The sequence below is a fragment of the Chlorocebus sabaeus genome, chromosome 17, assembly GCF_047675955.1.
Source record: "Chlorocebus sabaeus isolate Y175 chromosome 17, mChlSab1.0.hap1, whole genome shotgun sequence".
NCBI lineage: Eukaryota > Metazoa > Chordata > Mammalia > Primates > Cercopithecidae > Chlorocebus > Chlorocebus sabaeus.
In genome coordinates, this window is record NC_132920.1 from 31680702 (window position 1) to 31701974 (window position 21273).

General features: G+C 53.1%; 5 protein-coding genes across 12 annotated transcripts; 3 read left to right on the forward strand and 2 right to left on the reverse strand.

Moving 5' to 3' along the window:
• Positions 1-74: 74 nt before the first annotated feature.
• LTA (lymphotoxin alpha) lies at positions 75-1227 on the forward strand. The gene is made up of 3 exons (XM_038005846.2): positions 75-179; positions 266-371; positions 616-1227. Exons 1-3 carry the CDS (start codon positions 81-83, stop codon positions 1026-1028), a joined length of 618 nt encoding a protein of 205 aa, XP_037861774.2. The 5' UTR covers positions 75-80; the 3' UTR covers positions 1029-1227.
• Positions 1228-2896: 1669 nt separating this feature from the next.
• TNF (tumor necrosis factor) lies at positions 2897-5684 on the forward strand. Of its 2 annotated transcripts, XM_038005847.2 has the most exons (4): positions 2897-3260; positions 3863-3908; positions 4102-4149; positions 4451-5684. In XM_038005847.2, the coding sequence occupies exons 1-4, from the start codon at positions 3075-3077 to the stop codon at positions 4870-4872; spliced, it is 702 nt and encodes a 233-aa protein (XP_037861775.1). In that variant the 5' UTR covers positions 2897-3074; the 3' UTR covers positions 4873-5684. The 2 variants fall into 2 exon arrangements, with proteins under 2 accessions (XP_037861775.1, XP_072861967.1); XM_073005866.1 differs by lacking the exon at positions 2897-3260 and having other exon boundaries at positions 3595-3908; positions 4451-5182.
• A 2217-nt stretch (positions 5685-7901) lies between these two features.
• On the reverse strand, positions 7902-10015 carry LTB (lymphotoxin beta). Of its 2 annotated transcripts, XM_038005848.2 has the most exons (4): positions 9751-9996; positions 9157-9202; positions 8902-8973; positions 7902-8507 (listed from the first exon to the last, which is right to left on the reverse strand). In XM_038005848.2, exons 1-4 carry the CDS (start codon positions 9946-9948, stop codon positions 8053-8055), a joined length of 771 nt encoding a protein of 256 aa, XP_037861776.2. In that variant the 5' UTR covers positions 9949-9996; the 3' UTR covers positions 7902-8052. The 2 variants fall into 2 exon arrangements, with proteins under 2 accessions (XP_037861776.2, XP_037861777.2); XM_038005849.2 differs by lacking the exon at positions 9157-9202 and having other exon boundaries at positions 9751-10015.
• A 3963-nt stretch (positions 10016-13978) lies between these two features.
• Positions 13979-16845, forward strand: LST1 (leukocyte specific transcript 1). 2 transcript variants are annotated; one of them, XM_038005853.1, is made up of 5 exons: positions 13979-14139; positions 15022-15149; positions 15542-15640; positions 15850-15872; positions 16469-16845. In XM_038005853.1, exons 2-5 carry the CDS (start codon positions 15122-15124, stop codon positions 16625-16627), a joined length of 309 nt encoding a protein of 102 aa, XP_037861781.1. In that variant the 5' UTR covers positions 13979-14139; positions 15022-15121; the 3' UTR covers positions 16628-16845. The 2 variants fall into 2 exon arrangements, with proteins under 2 accessions (XP_037861781.1, XP_037861782.1); XM_038005854.2 differs by lacking the exons at positions 13979-14139; positions 15022-15149 and adding an exon at positions 15211-15359.
• A 110-nt stretch (positions 16846-16955) lies between these two features.
• On the reverse strand, positions 16956-21011 carry NCR3 (natural cytotoxicity triggering receptor 3). Of its 5 annotated transcripts, XM_073005868.1 has the most exons (5): positions 20684-21011; positions 17728-18072; positions 17472-17579; positions 17266-17334; positions 17077-17168 (listed from the first exon to the last, which is right to left on the reverse strand). In XM_073005868.1, exons 1-4 carry the CDS (start codon positions 20724-20726, stop codon positions 17300-17302), a joined length of 531 nt encoding a protein of 176 aa, XP_072861969.1. In that variant the 5' UTR covers positions 20727-21011; the 3' UTR covers positions 17077-17168; positions 17266-17299. The 5 variants fall into 5 exon arrangements, with proteins under 5 accessions (XP_037861779.1, XP_072861968.1, XP_072861969.1 ...); XM_038005851.2 differs by lacking the exon at positions 17266-17334 and having other exon boundaries at positions 16956-17112; XM_073005867.1 differs by having other exon boundaries at positions 16956-17168; positions 17472-18072; positions 20684-21005.
• Between the last annotated feature and the right edge of the window lie 262 nt (positions 21012-21273).

A 21273-nucleotide genomic window follows, 5' to 3' on the forward strand; every position in this document is an offset into this window, starting at 1 on the left:
CCAGGGCAGGAGGTCTGTCTTCCGCAGCGTGCCCCGCCCCGCTTACTGTCTCTCTCTCTCTTTCTCTGCAGGTTCTCCCCATGACACCACCTGAACGTCTCTTCCTCTCAAGGGTGCGTGGCACCCCCCCACACCTCCTCCTTCTGGGGCTGCTGCTGGTCCTGCTGCCTGGGGCCCAGGTGAGGCAGCAGGAGAATGGGGGCTGCTGGGGTGGCTCAGCCAAACCTTGAGCCCTAGAGACCCCCTCAACTCTGTTCTCCCCTAGGGGCTCCCTGGTGTTGGCCTCACACCTTCAGCTGCCCAGACTGCCCGTCAGCACCCCAAGATGCATCTTGCCCACAGCACCCTCAAACCTGCTGCTCACCTCATTGGTAAACATCCACCTGACCTCCCAGACATGTCCCCCCCAGCTCTTCTCCTACCCCTGCCTCAGGAACCCAAGCATCCACTCCTCTCCGCCAACTTCCCCCACGCTAAAAAACAGAGGCAGGCACTCCTATGCCTCCCCCTGCCAGCCCCCAGGAACTCAGCTGTTCAGTGCCTGCTTCCTCAGGGATCGAGACCTCTGATTCAGACCCCTGATCTCCCATCCCCATCCTCTATGGCTCTTCCTAGGAGACCCCAGCAAGCAGAACTCACTGCTCTGGAGAGCGAACACGGACCGTGCCTTCCTCCAGGATGGTTTCTCCTTGAGCAACAATTCTCTCCTGGTCCCCACCAGTGGCATCTACTTCGTCTACTCCCAGGTGGTCTTCTCTGGGAAAGCCTACTCTCCTAAGGCCACCCCCACCCCACTCTACCTGGCCCATGAGGTCCAGCTCTTCTCCTCCCAGTACCCCTTCCATGTGCCTCTTCTCAGCTCCCAGAAGATGGTGTATCCAGGGCTGCAGGAACCCTGGCTGCACTCGATGTACCATGGGGCTGCGTTCCAGCTCACCCAGGGAGACCAGCTATCCACCCACACAGATGGCATCCCCCACCTAGTCCTCAGCCCTAGTACTGTCTTCTTTGGAGCCTTCGCTCTGTAGAACTTGGAAAACTCCAGAAAGAAAAAATAATTGATTTCAAGACCTTCTCCCCATTCTGCCTCCATTCTGACCATTTCAGGGGTCACCACCACCTCTTCTTTGGCCATTCCAACAGCTCAAGTCTTCCCTGATCAAGTCACTGGAGCTTTCAAAGAAGGAATTCTAGGCATCCCAGGGGACCACACCTCCCTGAACCATCCTGGATGTCTGTCTGGCTGAGGATTTCAAGCCTGCCTAGGAATCTCCAGCCCAAAGCTGTTGGTCTGTCCCACCAGCTAGGTGGGGCCTAGATCCACACACGGAGGAAGAGCAGGCACATGGAGGAGCTTGGGGGATGGCTGGAGGCAGGGAGGGGACTATTTATGAAGGCAAAAAAATTAAATTATTTATTTATGGAGGATGGAGAGAGGGGAATAATAGAAGAACATCCAAGGAGAGACAGAGACAGGCCCAAGAGATGAAGAGTGAGAGGGCATGGGCACAAGGCTGACCGAGAGAGAAAGAAGTAGGCGTGAGGGATCACAGGGCCCCAGAAGGCAGTGAAAGGCTCTGAAAGCCAGCTGCTGACCAGAGTCCCACACGGAGGCATCTGCACCCTGGATGAAGCTCAATAAACCTCTTTTCTCTGAGATGCTGTCTGCTTGTGTGTGTCTGTCTGGGAGTGAGAATTTCCCAGTCTATCTAAGGAAAGGAGGGAGGGATAGAGGGCTCAAAGGGAGCAAGAGCTGTGGGGAGAACAAAAGGATAAAGGGCTCAGAGAGCTTCAGGGACATGTGATGGACTCACCAGGTGAGGCCGCCAGACTGCTGCAGGGGAAGCAAAGGAGAAGCTGAGAAGACAAAGGAAAAGTCAGGGTCTGAAGGGGCGGGGGTCAGGGAGCTCCTGGGAGATATGGCCACAAGTAGTGGCTCTGAGGAATGGGTTACAGGAGACCTCTGGGGAGATGTGACCACAGCAAAGGGTAGGAGAAAGTCCAGGGCTATGGGGGTTGAGTATGGGGACCCCCCCGCCAAGACAGGGCCATGTAGAGGGCCCTAGGGAGTGAAAGAGCCTCCAGGACCTCTAGGTATGGAATACAGGGGACGTTTAAGAAGATATGGCCACACATTAGGGCCCTGAGAAGTGAGAGTTTCATGAAAAAAATCAGGGACCCCAGAGTTCCTTGGAAGCCAAGACTGAAACCAGCATTGTGAGTCCCCGGGTCAGAGTGAAAGAAGAAGGCCTGCCCCAGTGGGGTCTGTGAATTCCCGGTGGTGATTTCACTCCCCGGGGCTGTCCCAGGCTTGTCCCTGCTACCCCCACCCAGCCTTCCCTGAGGCCCTGAGCCTGCCCCCAAGCCCCCAGCTCCTTCTCCCCCAAGGAACCCAAACACAGGCCTCAGGACTCAACACAGCTTTTCTCCCTCCAACCCCATTTTCTCTACCTCAAGGACTCAGCTTTCTGAAGCCCCTCCCAGTTCTAGTTCTATCTTTTTCCTGCATCCTGTCTGAAAATCAGAGGGAAACAGACCACAGACCTGGTCCCCAGAAGAAATGGAGGCAATAGACTTTGAGGGGCAGGAGCACGGGATTCAACCTCCAGAGTCCCACACACAAATCAGTCAGTGGCCCAGAAGACCCCCCTCGGAATCGGAGCAGGGATGGTGGGGAGAGTGAGGAGTATCCTTGATGCTTGGGTGTCCCCAACTTTCCAAATCCCCGCCCCCGCGATGGAGAAGAAACCAAGAGAGAAGGTGCAGGGCCCACTACCGCTTCCTCCAGATGAGCTCATGGGTTTCTCCACCAAGGAAGTTTTCCGCTGGTTGAATGATTCTTTCCCCGCCCTCTCGCCCCAGGGACATATAAACGCAGTTGTTTGCACACCCAGCCAGCAGACGCTCCCTCAGCAAGGACAGCAGAGGACCAGCTAAGAGGGAGAGAAGCAACTCCAGACCCCAACTGAAAAAAAGCCCTCAGACGCCACATCCCCAGACAAGCTGCCAAGCGGGTTCTCTCCCTCTCACATACTGACCCAGGGCTCCACCCTATCTTCCCTGGAAAGGACACCATGAGCACGGAAAGCATGATCCGGGACGTGGAGCTGGCCGAGGAGGCGCTCCCCAGGAAGACAGCGGGGCCCCAGGGCTCCAGGCGGTGCTGGTTCCTCAGCCTCTTCTCCTTCCTGCTCGTGGCAGGCGCCACCACGCTCTTCTGTCTGCTGCACTTTGGAGTGATCGGCCCCCAGAGGGAAGAGGTGAGTGCCTCGCCAGCCTTCATCCACTCTCCCACCCAAGAGAGGGAGAGAGATGGGATGGGCGAAAGATGTGTGCTCACAGGGAGGGATGGAGAGAAAAGCAACGTGGAGAAAGACGAGGATGCAGAAAGAGATGTGGCAAGAGATGGGGAAGAGACAGAGAGAAGGATGGAGAGGCAGGATGTCTGGCACATGGAAGGTGCTCACTAAGTGTGTATGGAGTGAATGAATGAATGAATGAACAATCAGATATGTAAATAAGATATGGAGACAGATGTGGGGTGTGAGCAGAGAGATGGGGGAAGAAACAAGTGATATGAATAAAGATGGTGAGACAGAGAGTGGGAAATATGGCAGCTAAGGAGAGAGATGAGGGAGATAAGGAGAGATGAGGGAGATAAGGAGAGATGAAGATAGGGTGTCTGGCACACAGAAGACACTCAGTGAAAGAGTTGTTGAATGCATGGAGGGTGAATACACAGATGAATGGAGAGAGAAAACCGGACAACTCAGGGCTAAGAGCGCAGGCCAGACAGGCAGCCAGCTGTTCCTCCTTTAAGGGTGATTCCCTTGATGTTAACCATTCTCCTTCTCCCCAACAGTTCCCCAAGGACCCCTCTCTATTCAGCCCTCTGGCCCAGGCAGTCAGTAAGTGTCTCCAAACCTTTTTCCTAATTCTGGGTTTGGGTTGGGGTGTAGGGTTAGTACTGGTACGAAAGCAGTGGGGGAAATTTAAAGTTTTGGTCTTGGGGGAGGGCGGATGGGGTGAAAGTAAGGGGATGGGGGGTATTTTCTAGGAAGTTTAAGGGTCTCACCTTTTTCTTTTCTCTCTCCTCTTCAGGATCATCTTCTCGAACCCCAAGTGACAAGCCTGTAGCCCATGTTGTAGGTAAGAGCTCTGATGATGTGTCTTGGAACTTGGAGGGCTAGGATTTGGGGGTTGAAGCCCGGCTGAGGGTAGGCAGACCTTGGAGACAGTGTGAGAAGGACTGGCTGAGCTCAAGGGAAGGGTGGAGGAACTGCACAGCCCTTAGGGGGATACTCAGAACGTCATGGCCAGGTGGGATGTGGGATGACAGACAGAGGGAACAGGAACCGGATGTGGGGTGGGCAGAGCTCGAGGGCCAGGATGTGGAGAGTGAACCGACATGGCCACACTGACTCCCCTCTCTCTCTCTCCCTCCCTCCAGCAAACCCTCAAGCTGAGGGGCAGCTCCAGTGGCTGAACCGCCGGGCCAATGCCCTCCTGGCCAATGGCGTAGAGCTGACAGATAACCAGCTGGTGGTGCCATCAGAGGGCCTGTACCTCATCTACTCCCAGGTCCTCTTCAAGGGCCAAGGCTGCCCCTCCAACCATGTGCTCCTCACCCACACCATCAGCCGCATCGCCGTCTCCTACCAGACCAAGGTCAACCTCCTCTCTGCCATCAAGAGCCCCTGTCAGAGGGAGACTCCAGAGGGGGCTGAGGCCAAGCCCTGGTATGAGCCCATCTACCTAGGAGGGGTCTTTCAGCTGGAGAAGGGTGATCGACTCAGCGCTGAGATCAATCTGCCCGACTATCTCGACTTTGCCGAGTCTGGGCAGGTCTACTTTGGGATCATTGCCCTGTGAGGAGGACGAACATCCATCCTTCCCAAACCCCTCCCCCGCCCCAATCCCTTTATTATCCCCTCCTTCAGACACCCTCATCCTCTTCTGGCTCAAAAAGAGAATTGGGGACTTAGGGTCAGACCCCAAGCTTAGAACTTTAAGCAACGCCACCACCATTTCGAAGCCTGGGGTTCAGGAATGTGTGGCCTGCACAGTGAAGTGCTGGCAACCACTGAGAATTCAAACTGGGGCCTCCAGCACTCACTGGGGCCTACAGCTTCGATCCCTGAACTCAGTCTGTGACATCTGGAATCTGGAGACCAGGGAGCCTTTGGTTCTGGCCGGAACGCTGCAAGACTTGAGAAGACCTCACCTAGAAGTTGACACAAGTGGACCTCGGGCCTTCCTCTCTCCAGATATTTCCAGACTTTCTTGAGACATGGAGCCTGGCCCTCCCCATGAAGCCAGCCCCCTCTATTTATGTTTGCACTTGTGATTATTTATTATTTATTTATTATTTATTTATTTACCGATGAATGTATTTATTTGGGAGGTCGGGGGATCCCAGGGGACCCAATGTGGGAGCTGCCTTGGCTCAGACATGTTTTCTGTGAAAACGGAGCTGAACAATAGGCTGTTCCCACATAGCCTCCTGGCCTCTGTGCCTTCTTTTGATTATGTTTTTTTAAATATTTATCTGACTAAGTTGTCCGAACAATGCAGATTTGGTGACTGACTGTCACTCATTGCTGAGCCTCTGCTCCCCAGGGGAGTTGTGTCTGTAATCGCCCTACTATTCAGTGGCGAGAAATAAAGTTTGCTTAGAAAAGAAACATGGTCTCCTTCTTGGAATTAATTCTGCATCTGCTTCTTCTTGTGGGTGGGAAGAAGCTCCCTAAGTCTCTCTCCACAGGCTTTAAGATCCTTCAGACCCAGTCCCATCCTTCGACTCCTAGGGTCCTGGAGACCTGACATAAACAAAGCCCAACAGAATATTCCCCATCCCCCAGGAAACAAGAGCCTGAACCTAATTACCTCTCCCTGAGGGCATGGGAATTTCCAACTCTGGGAATTCCAATCCTTGCTGGGAAAATCCTGCAGCTTAGGTGAGATTTCCGGCTGTTGCAGCTGGCCAGCCGTCCGGAGAGAGCTGGGGAGGAGTCACATTCTCAGGTACCTGAATCACACAGCCAAGGGACTTCCAGAGATTCAGGTGTCTAGGCTTCAAATCACCCTGTCCTAACTCTGTAACTTGAACCAGCCACTTAACCTATCTATCCAATGGAGACAGGAATGTCCACCACACATAGGGCATGTGAGAGAAGGCCTGACCTCCATCAGAGGACCTCACTCAGCCCTTGGCACAGTGGGCACTCAATGAATTCTGGCTTACTTCCTTCAACCAGTTTCCAGCTGTTCTATCCTATTCCATTCTCTCAGTGGGTGAAATTGAAGAGACTGAGGACAATAAAGAACAAGGGACTGAACCGCTGGGCGTGGTGGCATGCACCTGTAATCCCACCACTTTTCGAGGCCAAGGTGAGAAGATAGATGGAACTCAGGAGTTCGAGAGTAATCTGGGCAATATAGTGAGATCCTGTCTCTATTTTTTAAAAAAGAATGAAATATAGGAATAAGATGTGGGTGAAGGACATCACATGCCGGCTTGGTCCCACCGGTCTTTGTGGTGAAGGAGGGGAGAGGTGAGAGGTGGGTGATCTGGAAGGAGAAAAGCACCCCTTCCCCCGATGAAGGCTCTTCTGGAGAGAGTCAAAGACAAATAAGGGTGGGGTGCAGTGGCTCATGCCTGTTATCCCAACACTTTGGGAGGTTGAGGTGGGAGGATCACTTGAGCCCACTAGTTTAAGACCAGCCTATGCAACATAGCAAGACTTTGTTTCTACAAAAAAAATTAAAAATTAGGTGTAGTGGTGCATGCCTGTAGTTCTAGCTACTCAGCAGGCTGAGGCAAGAGGATCACTCGAGCCCAGGAGTTTGAGGTTACAGTAAGCTACGATCATGCCACTGTACCCCCATCTGGGTAACAGAACAAGACCCTGTCTCAAAAAACAATTCCAAAAACAAATATGGAGACAGAAATTGAGCCCCCCAAGACTGGGAGCCCCCACTGAGCTCAGAAATTAGGCTTTACCTCCAGCCCTGGGGTGCCAGGCAGGAGAAAACCCTGTGGTAGGCTAAGGGGGCGGGGTGACCCACTGGGGTGACCTAGATAGGGCCTTGGGTCACCCTCTGCCTCCTCCAGCCTGTGGCTGAAAGTCAGTCATGAAGGAAGGGGGGACTACTGTTACTCATCCCAGAAGCACCCACACTTACTCACTTTTGGGAAGGGGGACATAAAGTGTGAAAAAACGGTGAGGATTTTCCGCCTCACCCTAAATGGGACACTATAAGTGGGGCATTGGTTTTTCCTCCTCCCCAGAACTTCCTGGTGTTTTCAGGCACCACAGGCTCCTTCCGGCCGTCCCCATCTCTCTCTAACACTCTCCCCTTCTTTCTCCTTCAGCCTCCTCCCTTCAGACCCTATAAGCCTTGAATTAAGCTCCTTGGAGGAGAAGAGTGGACTGTGAGGTAGGAAACAGAGAGGCCTTCAGACAGCCCTAGGGGGAGAAGTGCGGGGCCCCTCCACGCTTCATTCGTCTGTCGTGATAGGGGCTTACTCTGCTGCTGGACCTTTCTGAGTGGTGCTTGCTGTGCTGTGTAACGACCCCTCTCACTGTTGGGGCGAACCCAAGAGAAAAGAGTGTGGTGCAGAGTCTGGTTGGGACCACGTGGCCCTGAAAATCAGGATGCCTGGAGAAGCTTCGGAGTTGGAGGAGTCCCCCTTCCTCCCACCCTCCAACTGGACTAATGATGGGGCCTGGCCATTCAGAGGCAGGGAGAGGGTGGGACAGGCCCACCATCATCCGTAGGAGCAAAGGCCATACGTTGTGTTGTGATGAATTGTTTCAAGCAACCAGAAGAGTACTGAGAATATTTAACCCACACCCGTGCACCCACCCTGAATTAAGACGTGTGTCGAACTCGGCATCTTTATCGGCAGCACTGAAGCTTTCCATTCTTTATTTTCATCAGGCTCAAAATCAATTTCCAAACAGTCTCCTACATTTTTCCCACTGCCATGGGGTCCTGGGCGTCCGGGCCCCCAATATTTACACACTCGCACCACGCACTCATATTCCCTCACCCCACCATCACGGCCCCAAAGAAGGTCTTCCCTCTCGCGAAGTCCACCATATCGGGGTGACTGATGTTGACGTACACCCTCTCACCCCTCCGGAGCTGCACCAGGCCGCCGAAACCCACGCTTGTGTACCAGAGAGGCCCGTACCCTTGCCTCCCGGCCGGGTCCAGCACGGGAGTCACGGTCTCAGCGCCCTCGAGCAGCAGCTCCGGAGCGTCCGGCCCGTAGGCGCCCCCCGCCCGGTACAGTGAGCTGCGCAGCGTGACCGAGCGGCCCCGGGGTTCCGCGCCGCCAGGGGGCGCCCGGCCCCGGTAGCCGACGAGACAGTAGAGGTAATAGAGGCCGTCCTGCGGGAGCGCCAGCCCTTCGGCGTCCGAGAACTGCGTCCCGCTCGTCAGAAACGCCTGTTCCTTCGTCGCCTCCCAGCCTAGCCCCTGCCCCTTCAGCGGAGCGCCTGCGGAGACACGGGCCCACACGCTCTTGGGAATGCGATCCTAAAGGCTTGGGACTTCTGGGAGGGGGGCGGCTTTTAGCCCCTGCGGGAACCGACCGGGCAGGGGGAGAGGGGATGCTGCTGTCTCTGGGATGAGTGCGAGTTGGGGGCCGAGGGAACTTGGATGTGGGGTGCAGAGCGCTGTAGTGGGGACCCCCAGGCCGGCTTTTGCTTGCACCGGAGGGAAGAAGAAACTACACTGCGGGGACGAGCGGAAGGGTGGGCATGAGCGGCGAAAGGTGGTGAAGCGGATGGGAAACCGAGCCCTGGAATCATGGAGCCGAAGGACTCTGGGCGAGCAGAATTGGAACCTTCGGATTATTTACACTCTTATTCAGGTCTTTGAGGTCCTTACCTATGAGGTGGGCAGCTGGGAGCCCGGGGCTGAGATCTGCTTCTGGCTCCTCCTCCGGCAGCTTCTGAAACCCTGGAAGGGGCAAAGAGTCCACGATTGGGGCCAGGGCAGCCACCCATGCAGGCTACCCTTGAGAGGACAGGCCGCAGGGATGGGGAGCCTGGATTCCTAGAGGAAGAGGTATCTGGGAACGCAGCTGGGAGCTGGGAGCCCCTGAGGGGCTGAAGCGGGGAAGGAGAGACAGTCTGCTCTTACCCAGTCCTTGCTGGGCCTGTGCCCCGGGGTCAGCGGTGTCCGTTACCTGGTTGGGTGGGTCACAGTGCCCAGAGTTCAGATACAGCTCATCTCACCCCTACCCCTCTGAAAGTGGACCCAAGCTGCCTGGGGTTTCTCCCACCAGCACCATCCCCCACACACACCTCCCTAGAAGGGAGAGCAAGCAAGGCATAGGTACTTGGGCAGAGAAACAGATGTGCCTCGGAAAGAGGAGAGGAGACACAAGGGGCTGTGTCAGGACACAAGCACAACATCACAGGAACATCGCAGGAACAGTGCTCTGCACCCCACATCCATGTTCCCTCTCCCCCAACTGGCACTCATCCCAGAGACAGCACCATCCCCCCTCCCCCAGCCCGGTAGGTTCCCGCAGGGGCTAACTGCAGTGGCTCACTGCAACCTCTGCCTCCTGGACAGGAACATGGACACAGAGTCAGCAAAGAGACAGGACATCCCCACCAGGGACAGCCGAGCCAGCTGAGCCAGAGGGGGCAAAAGACCACAGGCACAACCAGAGGGAGCCAAGCATCTGCAAGATACAGCTCTCCACCAGGGCCTGTTGCAGCCACTCACCAGTCCTCCCTGATCCTGGGGCACTAAGGCCAGCACAGCCAGGACAGTGATAGGCACCGCCAGCAACAGGGTCACCAGAGAAGTGGCTCCTGCCACAGCTAGCAGGAGGGAGCCCCTCCCCTGGAGCCTCCCACCCCTGCCCTCCAGCCGCAGTGCCCCCATTGAGACTGAACCAGAGCCAGAGCAGGGGGCTTTCATACCTCAGGGACGGGGCCACCCCCTCTCTGTAGACCTACACACCTGGCTGGGACTTTCCACACACCCCTGCTCCCCTCACCCAGCTTCCTGTTTACCCAGAGCTGGGGTGGGGCAGCTGGATGCCTGGGTTCTCTGAACTGGGGAAGAAGTTGGGGTAGGGAGACAGACTCTCAGGGTGGAACCAAAGGGGTCCTTAGACAGCTTCTGGCTCAGCAGAGAGGGAAACTGAGGCTCAGGGAGGAAAGGTAACTTGCAGGAAGCCAGTCAGCAGAGCTGAAATGAGAACACAGATCTCTGGGTTTCCAGTGTGGTTTGCATTCTTCTAAACCCTCAAGGTAGGTGCTGAAGGAAGAGCTGATCCCGTCTCTGAGGTCAAGGGCTGGAGTAGGACAAGGACTGGAGTCTTGAGGGATGGATGTCTGGGTCCTTGAGAAGAACTGATTCCCATACTGGGCTGACATCCTCCCATTCCCTTGCTCACCTCCAGCCCCCTGTGCTGAGTGAGAAAGGGAGAGGTAAGCCTTAGCCTCACCACTGACTACTGACTCACTGAGGAGGGATGGAAATGGAGCTTTACCTCCCTTGCTACAAAGAGTAAAGACAGATGAACGAGGCATACTCCCACCCTCAGAGAGCTTCGAAGTCGACAATGAGCCCTATCCATTAGTAGGTGCTTACTAAATGTTTATATATAAATGAATAAAAGGACAAATAAATGCAGGAATAACCAAAACAAAGCAGTAAGGACCACATGAATGGTAGACGTAGGCAGCATGAGTGGTTAAGAGTTAAGGGAGGAGCCGGGGCGGTGGCTCACACCTGTAATCCCAGCACTTTGGGAGGCTGAGGCAGGTGGATCACTTGAGGTCAGGAGTTCGAGGCCAGCCTGGCCAACATGGTAAAACCCCGTCTCCACTAAAGATACAAAAAATTAGCTGGGTGTGGTGGCACGCACCTGTAATTCCAGCTACACAGGAGGCTGAGGCAGGAGAATCACTTAAACCCAGGAGGCAGAGGTTGCGGTGAGCCAAGATCGCACCATTGCATTCCAGCCTGGGCGACAGTTTGAGATTCTGTCTGGAAAAAAAAAAAAAAAAAAAGAGTCAAAGGAAGAAAGACCAGGTCCAAGGAAGCTGGAAGTGGCTCCAATTATCTCCCCTTCTTGGTAACATCTCTATGTGTTTCCATAATACTACTACTAATAATATAGCTGACCCACAAAATTCACTTAGCATGTGTATGCCACTGATTTACACACTTTAATAATTTGTTTGTTTATTTGTTTGTTTGTTTGTTTGAGGCAGGGTCTCGCTATGTCATCCAGACTGGAGTGCAATGGCAGGATCATGGCTCACTGCAGCCTTGACCTCCCAGGCTCTATGGATTCACCCACCTCAGCCTCCTGAATAGCTGGGACTATAGGCACATGCCACCATGCCCAGCTAATTTTTGTACTTTTTGTATAGATGGATTTTTGCCATATTGCCCAGGTTGGGCTCAAACTCCTGGACTCGCATGATCTGCCCGTGTTGGCCTCCTAAAGTGCTGGGATTACAAGCGTGAGCCGTCATACCCAGACAATAATTATAATCCTGACGAAAACCCTAAGAGGAAACTGAGGCACAGAGAGGTTAAGAAACTTATGGAGCTCACAGAGCCAGTGGCAGAACCAGGATTTGAACCCAGGCATCTGACTCAAGAGCCTTGATGAAAAGGCAGTTTAAAAACCGAGTACTGCGGCCGGGCGCAGTGGCTCATGCCTGTAATACCAGCACTTGGGAAGGCCGAGGAAGATGGATCACCTGAGGTCAGGATTTCGATTTAGATCAGCCTGGCCAACATAGTGAAACCCCATCTCTACTAAAAATATAAAAATTAGCTGGGCATGGTGGCAGGTGCCTTTAATTCCAGCTACTTGGGAGGCTGAGGCAGGAGAGTCGCTTGAACCCAGGAGGCAGAGGTTGCAGTGAGCCAAAATCATGCCATTGCACTCCAGCCTGGGTGACAAGAACAAGACTCTGTCTTAAAAAACAAACAAACAAACAAAAACCAGTACTAGACCAGGTGAGGTGGCTCACGCCTATAATGCCAGCACTTTAGGGAGTCAAGGCAGGTGGATCACTTGAGGTCAAGAGTTCGAGACCAGCCTGGCCAACGTGGTGAAACCCTGTCTCCATTAAAAATACAAAAATTAGCTGGGCATGGTGGCACAAACCTGTAGTCCCAGCTACTTGGGAGACTGAGGCAGGAGAATCGCTTGTACCTGGAAGGCAGAGATTGCAGTGAGCCAAGATCACAACACTGCACTCCAGCCTGGGCGACAGAGCAAGACTCCGTCTCTAAAAAAAAAAAAAAAAAAGTACTGACTTGTGATTTGTATGTAAAATTTGCCTTCCTCAGGCCAGAAAAGAAATGGGGAAATAAATACTGAACTCCTGTCAATGTCAATGTTAAGCTTCTGAAGGGTTTAGATGTAAAATTTACTGATATTTGCAATTTTAAAAGATATTTAGAAGTGAGATGGAGGGATACATATGTGACAAAGTAAACAGAAAATGTGAATAGAGCCAGGTGCGGTGTCCACTCCTGTAATGCCAGCACTTTGGGAGGCTAAGGTGGAAAGATTACTTGAGACCAGGAGTTCAAGACCAGCCTGGGCAACACAGTAAGATCCCATCTCTACAAAGCCTCATGTGGTAGCTGGTGTCTGTAGTCCTGGCTACGCAGGAGGCTCAGATGGGAGGATCTCTGAGCCCAGGAATTCAAGGCTGCAGTGAGCTATGATTTCACCACTGCACTTCAGGCTGGGTGATAGAGACCCCATCTGAAAAACAAACAAACAAACAAACAAAATGTTAATAGTAGCATCTAGGTGGTAAGAATATGTTCACCATACAATTCGTCTCATTTAACTTTTTGTTTGTACTTTTTAATAATAAAATGTTAAAAAAAAAAAACAAAAACCTGAATATTATTCAGCATAGGGAACATGGAGAAGGGTCGGGGAGGAAGTAGAAGGTTCTTGAATTTGAAAGGGGAAACACAAATGAATATGGACCCACCCAGGCACCAAATCTCCTCCTCACCCCTTGCCTTAAATGAGCTCCCCCATCTTCACCCTCCTCAAGGAGTGGGTGTGCAATCTTCCAGCACCCATCTCCTTCTCCATCACAGTGCCACTAAGAAGCCTTCACCCAGGTCTCTCCAGAGGGCCTCAGGCTGCTGCCTTTACTTAGTTCTGTGTTCAATGCCAGAATACTGCGTCCTACAGAAAGTCTACCTGGATTGCCACACCTCCTTTCCTGCCACCAACTTGTCAGCAACTTTCTGTCCTTGATCTATCCACAGGGCTCATGTAGATCTAGTATGGCTGCCTTTAATTCTCGTGTTTGTTAATCAGACAGCCAAGCAGCCTGTTGCATAGAGCTGCAGAACACCAAGTGGGTCACCAGAACACCAAATGTGCTAGAGCTCCCGGTCTGAACTGGAGTGGCATATGTGTGTCCACAGACATACACCAAGATCAAGAGGTCTCAACAAATGAAGTGTAACAAGGTAATAGAGAAAAAATTAATCAAGGAAGACACATGAAGGAGGTGGGTGTTCACTGACTAGTGGCAGGATCAGTGAAATGATTGGAACTGAGGCAGATTACAGCCCTAGCTACAGACCCTGGAGTTTGTTAAGAAAGATGTTGTGGCCGGGCGCAGTGGCTCAAGCCTGTAATCCCAGTGCTTTGGGAGGCCAAGATGGGTGGATCATGAGGTCAGGAGATCGAGACCATCCTGGCTAACACGGTGAAACCCCGTCTCTACTAAAAAATACAAAAAAACTAGCCTGGCGAGGTGACGGGTGCCTGTAGTCCCAGCTACTCCGGAGGCTGAGGCAGGAGAATGGCGTAAACCCGGGAGGCGGAGCTTGCAGTGAGCCGAGATCCGGCCACTGCACTCCAGCCTGGGCAACAGAGCGAGACTAAGTCTCAAAAAAAAAAAAAAAAAAAAAAAGAAAGATGTTGTAACCCTGACCCTCAAGCCCAGCTTCCTTTCCTAACAATGCTGGGGAGGAACCCAGGCTGGAGGAGAAGTTAAAGCCAGAAGAGGTGCAGGAATGTCTGAGGTGGCAACACTTCTCTCCAGCCAGACAGCACTGGCCAGTTTGAAGTCTGTCCATCCTGCAGGCCACAAGCTCTGGGTAAGCTGGGAATGGGCAGGGACCTTAGTGGAAGGATGGTCACACCCCAAAGTGGGGTGAAGCTAAGATGAGGGGAGGGAGAGTATGGGTTTGAGTTTCCCTGGGCCGTCGAGGAATCCTTTGAGTCTCTGCTCCCCAAAAAAATTAAAGACAATTCCTTTCTGTGCCCACGGCCCTTATGGCCTCCATCTGGGCTTCTGCTCCCCACCCCCAAGAATTCCTCCTAACCCAGAAGGGTCCTAGTTTCCAGACCCTAGTCAGTATACCTGGCTCTGGGGTGAAGACAGCGGCCCCCTCTTTGCCCTCAAACAGGAAGCAGTGGTTGGAGAGGAGGAAGTGCCTGAGGGGAAGTTATGGGGCCCCAGATACTCCTCCATGCCCCACTTCAGCCCCAGCAGCATCTGCCTGTGGGAAGCAGCTCTCCACACCAGCCAAAGGGGCCCCCACACTCCCGCACTGCTCTGGGGCTCAGGGAGCAGCCCACCTGCTGGGTGTGCTGACATCACCCTCCCTACTTCCCGCCAGTGCCCTCACCCATCCAGGCCCAGGATCCTTCCCTTCCATGAGCCCCTTACCAGCACCTAGAGCCATCCAGGGCTGGAAAGTCCCCTCCAAACCACCTGGTCAGCCCAGGGCAGAGGGGAGGGCTGGGCTCTGGAGCTGGACAGAGCTGGCCTTAAACCCCAGCTCCACCCTTCTGGGATGGATGACCTAGTAAAGTCCAGGCTGGAATCTTGGGTCTTTACTTGGGCAATGGGGACCATGATACCCTATGTTCTGGGGATTAGCAGTGAGGAATGGAAAGTGCCCAGCTCAGGGTTGGCACATAAGTGAGGCTCCCCAGCCTGGGAACGATGATAACAGAGGCCCCTCACTTCACAGATGAGGAACTTGGGGCGCATCACTAGCCCCTGATCATTTCACCTAAAAGAGCAAGGACGAGAGTTCCTGACCTCCAGGCCAGTCCCTGATCCCTGACCTAATGTGTGTTTGCAGTGAAAATAAAATGAGTAAGTAAAGGGCCTCTCACATCTGGATAGGGAGGGTCCTGGGAGCTTAGGAAGTGATGGAGGACAGTGACGTATGTAGCTCATGACTAGGTGGAGAGGCCTCTGGGGCAGCTGGTGCAGGAGGGAAAGGGACCTCACGGGAGGCCCAGAAACAGCAGGGATTTTGGTGAGAAGCCTCTGAGGGGTGAGCCATCTCAGCTATGGGGCAAGGTAGGGCATGTACCCTGGTAGGAGGTGAGGTATTAAGGTTTGGGATGAGGAAGCTCTGAGGGTATATTTTTCTGCCTCTGAAACTGTTGGAGAGGAAATCTGAGAAAGCCACAACCAACCAGGAGGCTGGGGTGCGCTGGAAATGGAATGGGCTTTCTAACCTTGAGCCCTCTTCCCTGTAGATATATGTATATACATCTACGGGGGCCTGGGGCTGGGCGGGCTCCTGCTTCTGGCTGTGGTCCTTCTGTCCGCCTGCCTGTGTCGGCTGCATCGAAGAGGTGAGCACTGCACTCCCTCCCTCCCACCCGCAGCAGTGCCACCTGTGGCCCCACCCACACCCTTTCCCGCTGCTTTCCCAGAACACTGCCTGGCCCTGGAGCCACTGGGAAGCCAACAAGGGAGTCCACGCCTGCTGGGGTGGGGAGCTGGGGAGGACCCGGGAGAAGCACAAAGGGTGGGCTGTGCTGAGCTTCTTTTTTTCTTCCAGTGAAGAGGCTGGAGAGGAGCTGGGTGAGTCCGGGGACAGGGAGTGGGGAGGGTAAGAGAGATCCTGAGTGGGTGAGTGGGGAGAAGCATGGCTGAGTGCTGAGAGGAGGGTTGGGAGTGGGAGACAAGGAGAGAGAAAGTAGGAGCATGAGAGAGGCAGAGACAATCAAGGCGAGAGAAAGAGAAAATGAGACAGAAACCAAAAGAAAAAGTGAGAGGGAGGATAGGAGTGAGAGATAGGGAGAAAATGAGAGTGAGAGAGACACAAAGAGAAAGAACAATGAAAGAGAGAGAGATAAAAAAAAGAGAGAGAGAGGGAAAGAGAGAGAGAGAGAGAAAGAGAGAGAGAGGCTCCAGAACCAGGCACAGTGGCTCACACCTGTCATTCCAGCTATTGTGAGGCTGAGGCAGGAAGCTAGCTTGAGCTCAGGGGTTGAAGACCATCCTAGACAACATAGTGGAACTCTGTCTCCAAAGATGGCGGGGGCGGGTGGGGGAGAGAGAGAGAGAGAAGACAGAGAGAAGAGAGGGAAGTAAGAAAGGCTGGAGGTGGGAGAAGAACTCACAGGGAAGGGTCTGAAGGCATCGCCTCCCATCAGCACTTTCTGTCCTGGCCCCAGGTCCAAGGGTCCTCAGAGCAGGAGATCCACTATGCATCTCTGCAGAGGCTGCCAGTGTCCAGCAGTGAAGGACCTGACCTCAGGGACAGAGACAAGAGAGGCACCAAGGAGGATCCCAGAGCTGACTATGCCTGCATTGCTGAGAACAAACCCACCTGAGCACCCCAGACACCTTCCTCAACCCAGGCGAGAGGACAGGGTCCCCCTGTGGTAAAGACCATGGTCCCCCCACTTCTGTGTCTCAGTCCTCTCAATCCATCTCGAGCCTCCATTCAAAATGATCATCATCAAAACTTATGTGGCTTTTTGACCTTTGAATAGGAATTTATTTTTTTAAAATTAAAATTAAAAAAACACGTGGCCCACCCCTCCACCCACTCTGGGGTCAAGTAGTAATTTACTGGGTGAGAGAGAGTGTTCATGGACCCAAGCTCCCCTGACAGCCAGAGGAGGGTATGTGTGGGCCTGGCAGGAAAGGGCAGTTGCCAAGGAGGAGTCATATCTGATCCTTCCCATTTCTCAAGACAATCAGGCTCAGCCTCCTGGGACTGGGGGAAGCAGGTGTGCTGAGCTCCCACATGGTGGTGGGAGGGGCCCTGGGACCACAGCCGGAAACTGCCTTCTTGGACCTTTCCAGGTCAGACCTGGTGGAAGGGAGAGTTCAGAGCTGGGGGGAATCCGGAGAGAGTAGATTTGGCATCTGGAGAATGGAGAAGAAAACACTTGAGACTCATAAGGAGGAGTTAGTGGTGGGGCAGACAGTGATTTATTGGGGTCTTTTGAAGAGGACTAGGGACCTCTGGGCTCTGGAATCACTCCTCAGGGGCCATCTCAGGAGTGGCAGTGTGTTCCCATGTGACAGTGACCTGGTCAGAGAGAGGACAGGAGCCGCTCAGTGTCGCGGTCCCAAGGCTCTCCTCTTCCTCGTCTCTGGCCTCCCTCCTCCCACTCTCTTACTGCCCCTCCCATCCCATCCACTATTGCCCCTGGCTCCATTACTCACATTTTCCCTGGTAATAGAGGGTGCTGCCCACGGCCACAGAGAGAAAGCTGACAGCATAGAATCCAGCCCGAAGGAGGAGGACTGTACCAGCCCCTAGCTGAGGATGTTCTGCATGGGGCAATGGAGAAGGGGGTTGGGGAAGAAGTGCACACAGGCTCAGGGAGGGTAGGGGCCTCAGAGGAGCATCCCTGACTCCCAAGGACATTGCCTCTTGGGGTCTCCAGCCAGGAGGAGACACCACCTCCCAGCATCTCACCTTTCTCCACCACCAGCCGAGTCCCATTCCCTGTCCCGACACCCAGGCCCAGCACCTCCACCCTGCACACGTAGATGCCGGCGTCATGGCCTCGCACGTCCCAGATATGCAGCTCAGCCTGGTGGTCACGGAGGAAACGGGAAGAAGAAAGTGGGGCCAGGCGGCCCCTGAACTCTGGGGTTCCATTCCTCACCTCCTTCCCTGGAGCCACCTCATCTCGGAACCATGTGACGGAGCCAATGGCCAGTCTCCCTTGGCTGGCATTGAAGGAGCAGGGCAGGAAGGCAGAGGATCCTTCCAGGGTACGAATCTCAGGGGGCTGGGACACCCAGGGAGCACAGGATCCTGGAGGCAGAAGGAAGACCCAGAGAAAACACCTCCCCAGTTACTCCAAAGAGAAAAGACAACAGAGCTTGGAGTAGAACATCCCAGCTGTCTCTGGGCATAGGGTGCATGGAATAGATACTTTGGGCACCTCATTGAACCCTTTCCTCTTAACCAATCTGATTTCTTAACATTGCTTTTTAAATCATTTTTCGGCTGAGTGTGGTGGCTCATGCCTGTAATCCCAGCACTTTGGGAGGCTGAGGTGGGTGGATCACTAGGTCCGGAGTTCGAGACCATCCTGGCCAACATGGTGAAACCCCATCTCTACTAAAAAAATACAAAAATTAGCCAGGCATGGTGGTGCGCACCTGTAATGCCAGCTACTCGGGAGGCTGAGGCAGGAGAATTGCTTGAACCTGGGAGGCAGAGGTTGCAGTGAGCCGAGATTGCGCCATTGCACTTCAGCCTAGGCAACAAAGCAAGACTCCGTCTCAAAAAATAAAAAATAAAAATCATTTTTCAAATTCTTCCTATACCAACTCTCACTCTCACCCTCTGCCATCATTCTCCAGCCAGTTCAGTAGTAACTTGTCTGGCTGAAATGTAAACCATCATGGTGAAATTAAGCTCATTAATGAATGCGGCTGCCTAGTTAACGAATATCACTCATTATATTATTCCAGGTATTATTTTAGTACAAATGGCATTGTGCAGTAAGCCATCCTTCCTCTTTCTCTTTTTCTTTTTTCTTTTCTTTTCTTTTTTTTTTTGAGAGGAAGTCTTGCTCTGTTGCCCAGGCTGGAGTGCAGTGGTACGATCTTGGCTCACTGCAAACTCCGCCCCCTGCGTTCAAGCGATCCTGGTGCCTCAGCCTCCCAAGTAGCTGGGACTACAGGCGCCCACCACCATGCCTGACTAATTTTTGTATTTTTAGTAGAAACGGGGTTTCACTACCTCGTCTCAAACTCCTGACCTCAAGTGATCCACCCGCCTCGGACCAGGCTGGTCTCAAACTCCTGATCTCAAGTGATCCATCTGCCTCAGCCTCCCAAAGTGCACCTGGACACTCTTTGTTTTTCGTTAAACAACATTAACTGATTAAATCTCCAGGTGAAGACATGGCCTTAATTGGTTGAGACTCCTATTTAACCCATCCATGTTGATGTATTAAACCAAATATTAAAATCCCTGATTAAATTATCTACTGAGGGAAATTTATAAGTCATTCTGTTTCAGTGGTTCTTAAACTTCAGTGTGTATGGAAATTACCCGGAGCATCTGCTAAAACAGATTCCTGGGGCCACCCCAGAGTTTTTTATTCAGTAGGTCTGGAGTGGGGCCTAAGAATTTGTTCTAGGTTCCCAGAAATCCACATTTTGAGAACTCCTGCATTTAGTTAATAATATGCTTGATAATTAAGGTCTCTCAGTTCATTAAAAACAGTTTCAGCCTGGAGCAGCGGCTCACGCCTGTAATCCCAACACTTTGGGAGGCCAAGGCAAGTGGATCACCTGAGGTCAGGAGTTCGAGACCAGCCTGGCCAACATGGTGAAACCTCATCTCTACTAAAAATACGAAAGTTAGCCGGTGGCAATGGCATGCACCTGTAATCCCACCTACTTGGGAGGCTGAGAGAGGAGAACTTGTACCCGGGAGGTGGAGGCTACAGTGAGTTGAGATACTGCCCCTGCACTCTAGCCTGGACAATAGAATGAAACTGTCTCAAACAAAAAAAAAGTTTCACCACTGGGCGGGCGCAGTGGCTCATGCCTGTAATTCCAGTAATTTGGGAGACCAAGGCAGGCAGATCACTTGCGATCAGGAGTTTGAGACCAGACTGGTCAACATAGCAAAACCCCATCTCTACTAAAAATACAAAAATGGCTGGGAGCAGTGGCTCAGGCCTGTAATCCCCACACTTTAGGAGGCCAAGGTGGGCAGATCACCCGAGGTCAGGAGTTTGAGACCAACCCAGCCAACATGGTAAAATCCTGTCTCTACTAAAAATACAAAAATTAGCTGGGTGTGGTGGTGCACGCCTGTAATCCCAGCTACCCGGGAGGCTGAGGCAGGAGAATTGCTTGAACCTAGGAGGTGAAGGTTGCACTGAGCCAAGATTGTGCCACTGCACTTCAGTCAAAGTGACAGAGCAAGACTCTGTCTCAAAAAAAAAAAAAAATTAGCCGGGTGTGGTGGTGCATGCGTGTAGTCCCAGCTACTCGGGGAGGTTGAGGCAATTCGCCTGAACACGGGAGGCAGAGGTTGCAGTGAGCCAAGATCGCACAACTGCACTCTAGCCTGGCGACAGAGCGAGACTCAGTCTCAAAAAACAAAACAAAACAAAACCAAAAACAGTTTCACCAAGAAATTTATCACAGATTTCCTTGGATCTCTCAAACTCCTAATTATATGTCTAGACCCTAGCTAAAAAGCTTCACAGTGAATGACACAGAGAGACTGTGAATTGGGGGAGTCCACTGAGTGTCACCTTTGGAGCGGTCCCACTCCTCCCTCAGAGCCGGGTGTTTCAGCCCCCACCAAGCCTGTTCCCTATAGCATCTAGTCCAGCCTCCTGGATCTCCCTCCTCCCACCCACACTCCTTGGGGTCCTGAGCACACGCCTTGTCACCTGGATAGACCATGATCAAGATGAGCAACAGCATCCAGGCCATGTCGGAAGATGTCCCAGTTGGCGAAGGGGATCTGAGCAGTGAGGTCTGGGTGGAGGAGGGAGGACTCACTACTTGTAGCCAGGCCTTTGGTCACCAGATGGGGATGGGGAGCTTCCTATGACACACGGGACTCAGATATCACTTGCTAAGGATCACAACTGCCAGGGACCTCGAGCATCAAATGCATGCCTCCCTGAGGAGAGAGGATGGATGCTGCTGATGGAGATGTCTGGGTCTCTAGGAGGCCAAGGGGCCAGCTTGTGGCAGACTAGCTAAGCATGTGAGGGGGAGGGTGGGGCTTAGATGGCTGCTAACCCAAGGGTGAGTGGGCGGTTGGGCGGGTGAGACCAGGATGTGGGTTCCCCTAACTTCTGAGGTTCAAGAAGACCAGCTTTTACCCAGAACAAGCCTCCAGGAGCCCTCCCTGGCCCAGAAGCTAACCTACTTCCCCTCCCCACTGCTCACCGGTACCCAGACCCATCCCATCCATTCCCTTCCTGGAATCTGGCCTCACTGCACCCCAGGGCTGCTCCAAGATTTCTATGAG

Coding starts and splice junctions, on each gene's coding strand:
- LTA (XM_038005846.2), top strand. CDS start 81: ATGACACCACCTGAACGTCTCTTCCTCTCAAGGGTGCGTGGCACCCCC. Junction 180..265: donor TCCTGCTGCCTGGGGCCCAG/GTGAGGCAGCAG, acceptor GTTCTCCCCTAG/GGGCTCCCTGGTGTTGGCCT. Junction 372..615: donor ACCTGCTGCTCACCTCATTG/GTAAACATCCAC, acceptor GGCTCTTCCTAG/GAGACCCCAGCAAGCAGAAC.
- TNF (XM_073005866.1), top strand. CDS start 3,668: ATGAAGATAGGGTGTCTGGCACACAGAAGACACTCAGTGAAAGAGTTG. Junction 3,909..4,101: donor CCCTCTGGCCCAGGCAGTCA/GTAAGTGTCTCC, acceptor TCTCCTCTTCAG/GATCATCTTCTCGAACCCCA. Junction 4,150..4,450: donor GCCTGTAGCCCATGTTGTAG/GTAAGAGCTCTG, acceptor CCCTCCCTCCAG/CAAACCCTCAAGCTGAGGGG.
- LTB (XM_038005848.2), bottom strand. CDS start 9,948: ATGAAAGCCCCCTGCTCTGGCTCTGGTTCAGTCTCAATGGGGGCACTG. Junction 8,974..9,156: donor ACAGGCCCAGCAAGGACTGG/GTAAGAGCAGAC, acceptor TGCCCCTTCCAG/GGTTTCAGAAGCTGCCGGAG. Junction 8,508..8,901: donor CCCAGCTGCCCACCTCATAG/GTAAGGACCTCA, acceptor GTGTCTCCGCAG/GCGCTCCGCTGAAGGGGCAG.
- LST1 (XM_038005853.1), top strand. CDS start 15,122: ATGTGTGTTTGCAGTGAAAATAAAATGA. Junction 15,150..15,541: donor TTGCAGTGAAAATAAAATGA/GTAAGTAAAGGG, acceptor TCTTCCCTGTAG/ATATATGTATATACATCTAC. Junction 15,873..16,468: donor AGAGGCTGGAGAGGAGCTGG/GTGAGTCCGGGG, acceptor TCCTGGCCCCAG/GTCCAAGGGTCCTCAGAGCA.
- NCR3 (XM_073005867.1), bottom strand. CDS start 20,726: ATGGCCTGGATGCTGTTGCTCATCTTGATCATGGTCTATCCAG. Junction 18,073..20,683: donor CTTGATCATGGTCTATCCAG/GTGACAAGGCGT, acceptor TTCTGCCTCCAG/GATCCTGTGCTCCCTGGGTG. Junction 17,169..17,265: donor AGTGATTCCAGAGCCCAGAG/GTCCCTAGTCCT, acceptor TCCATTCTCCAG/ATGCCAAATCTACTCTCTCC.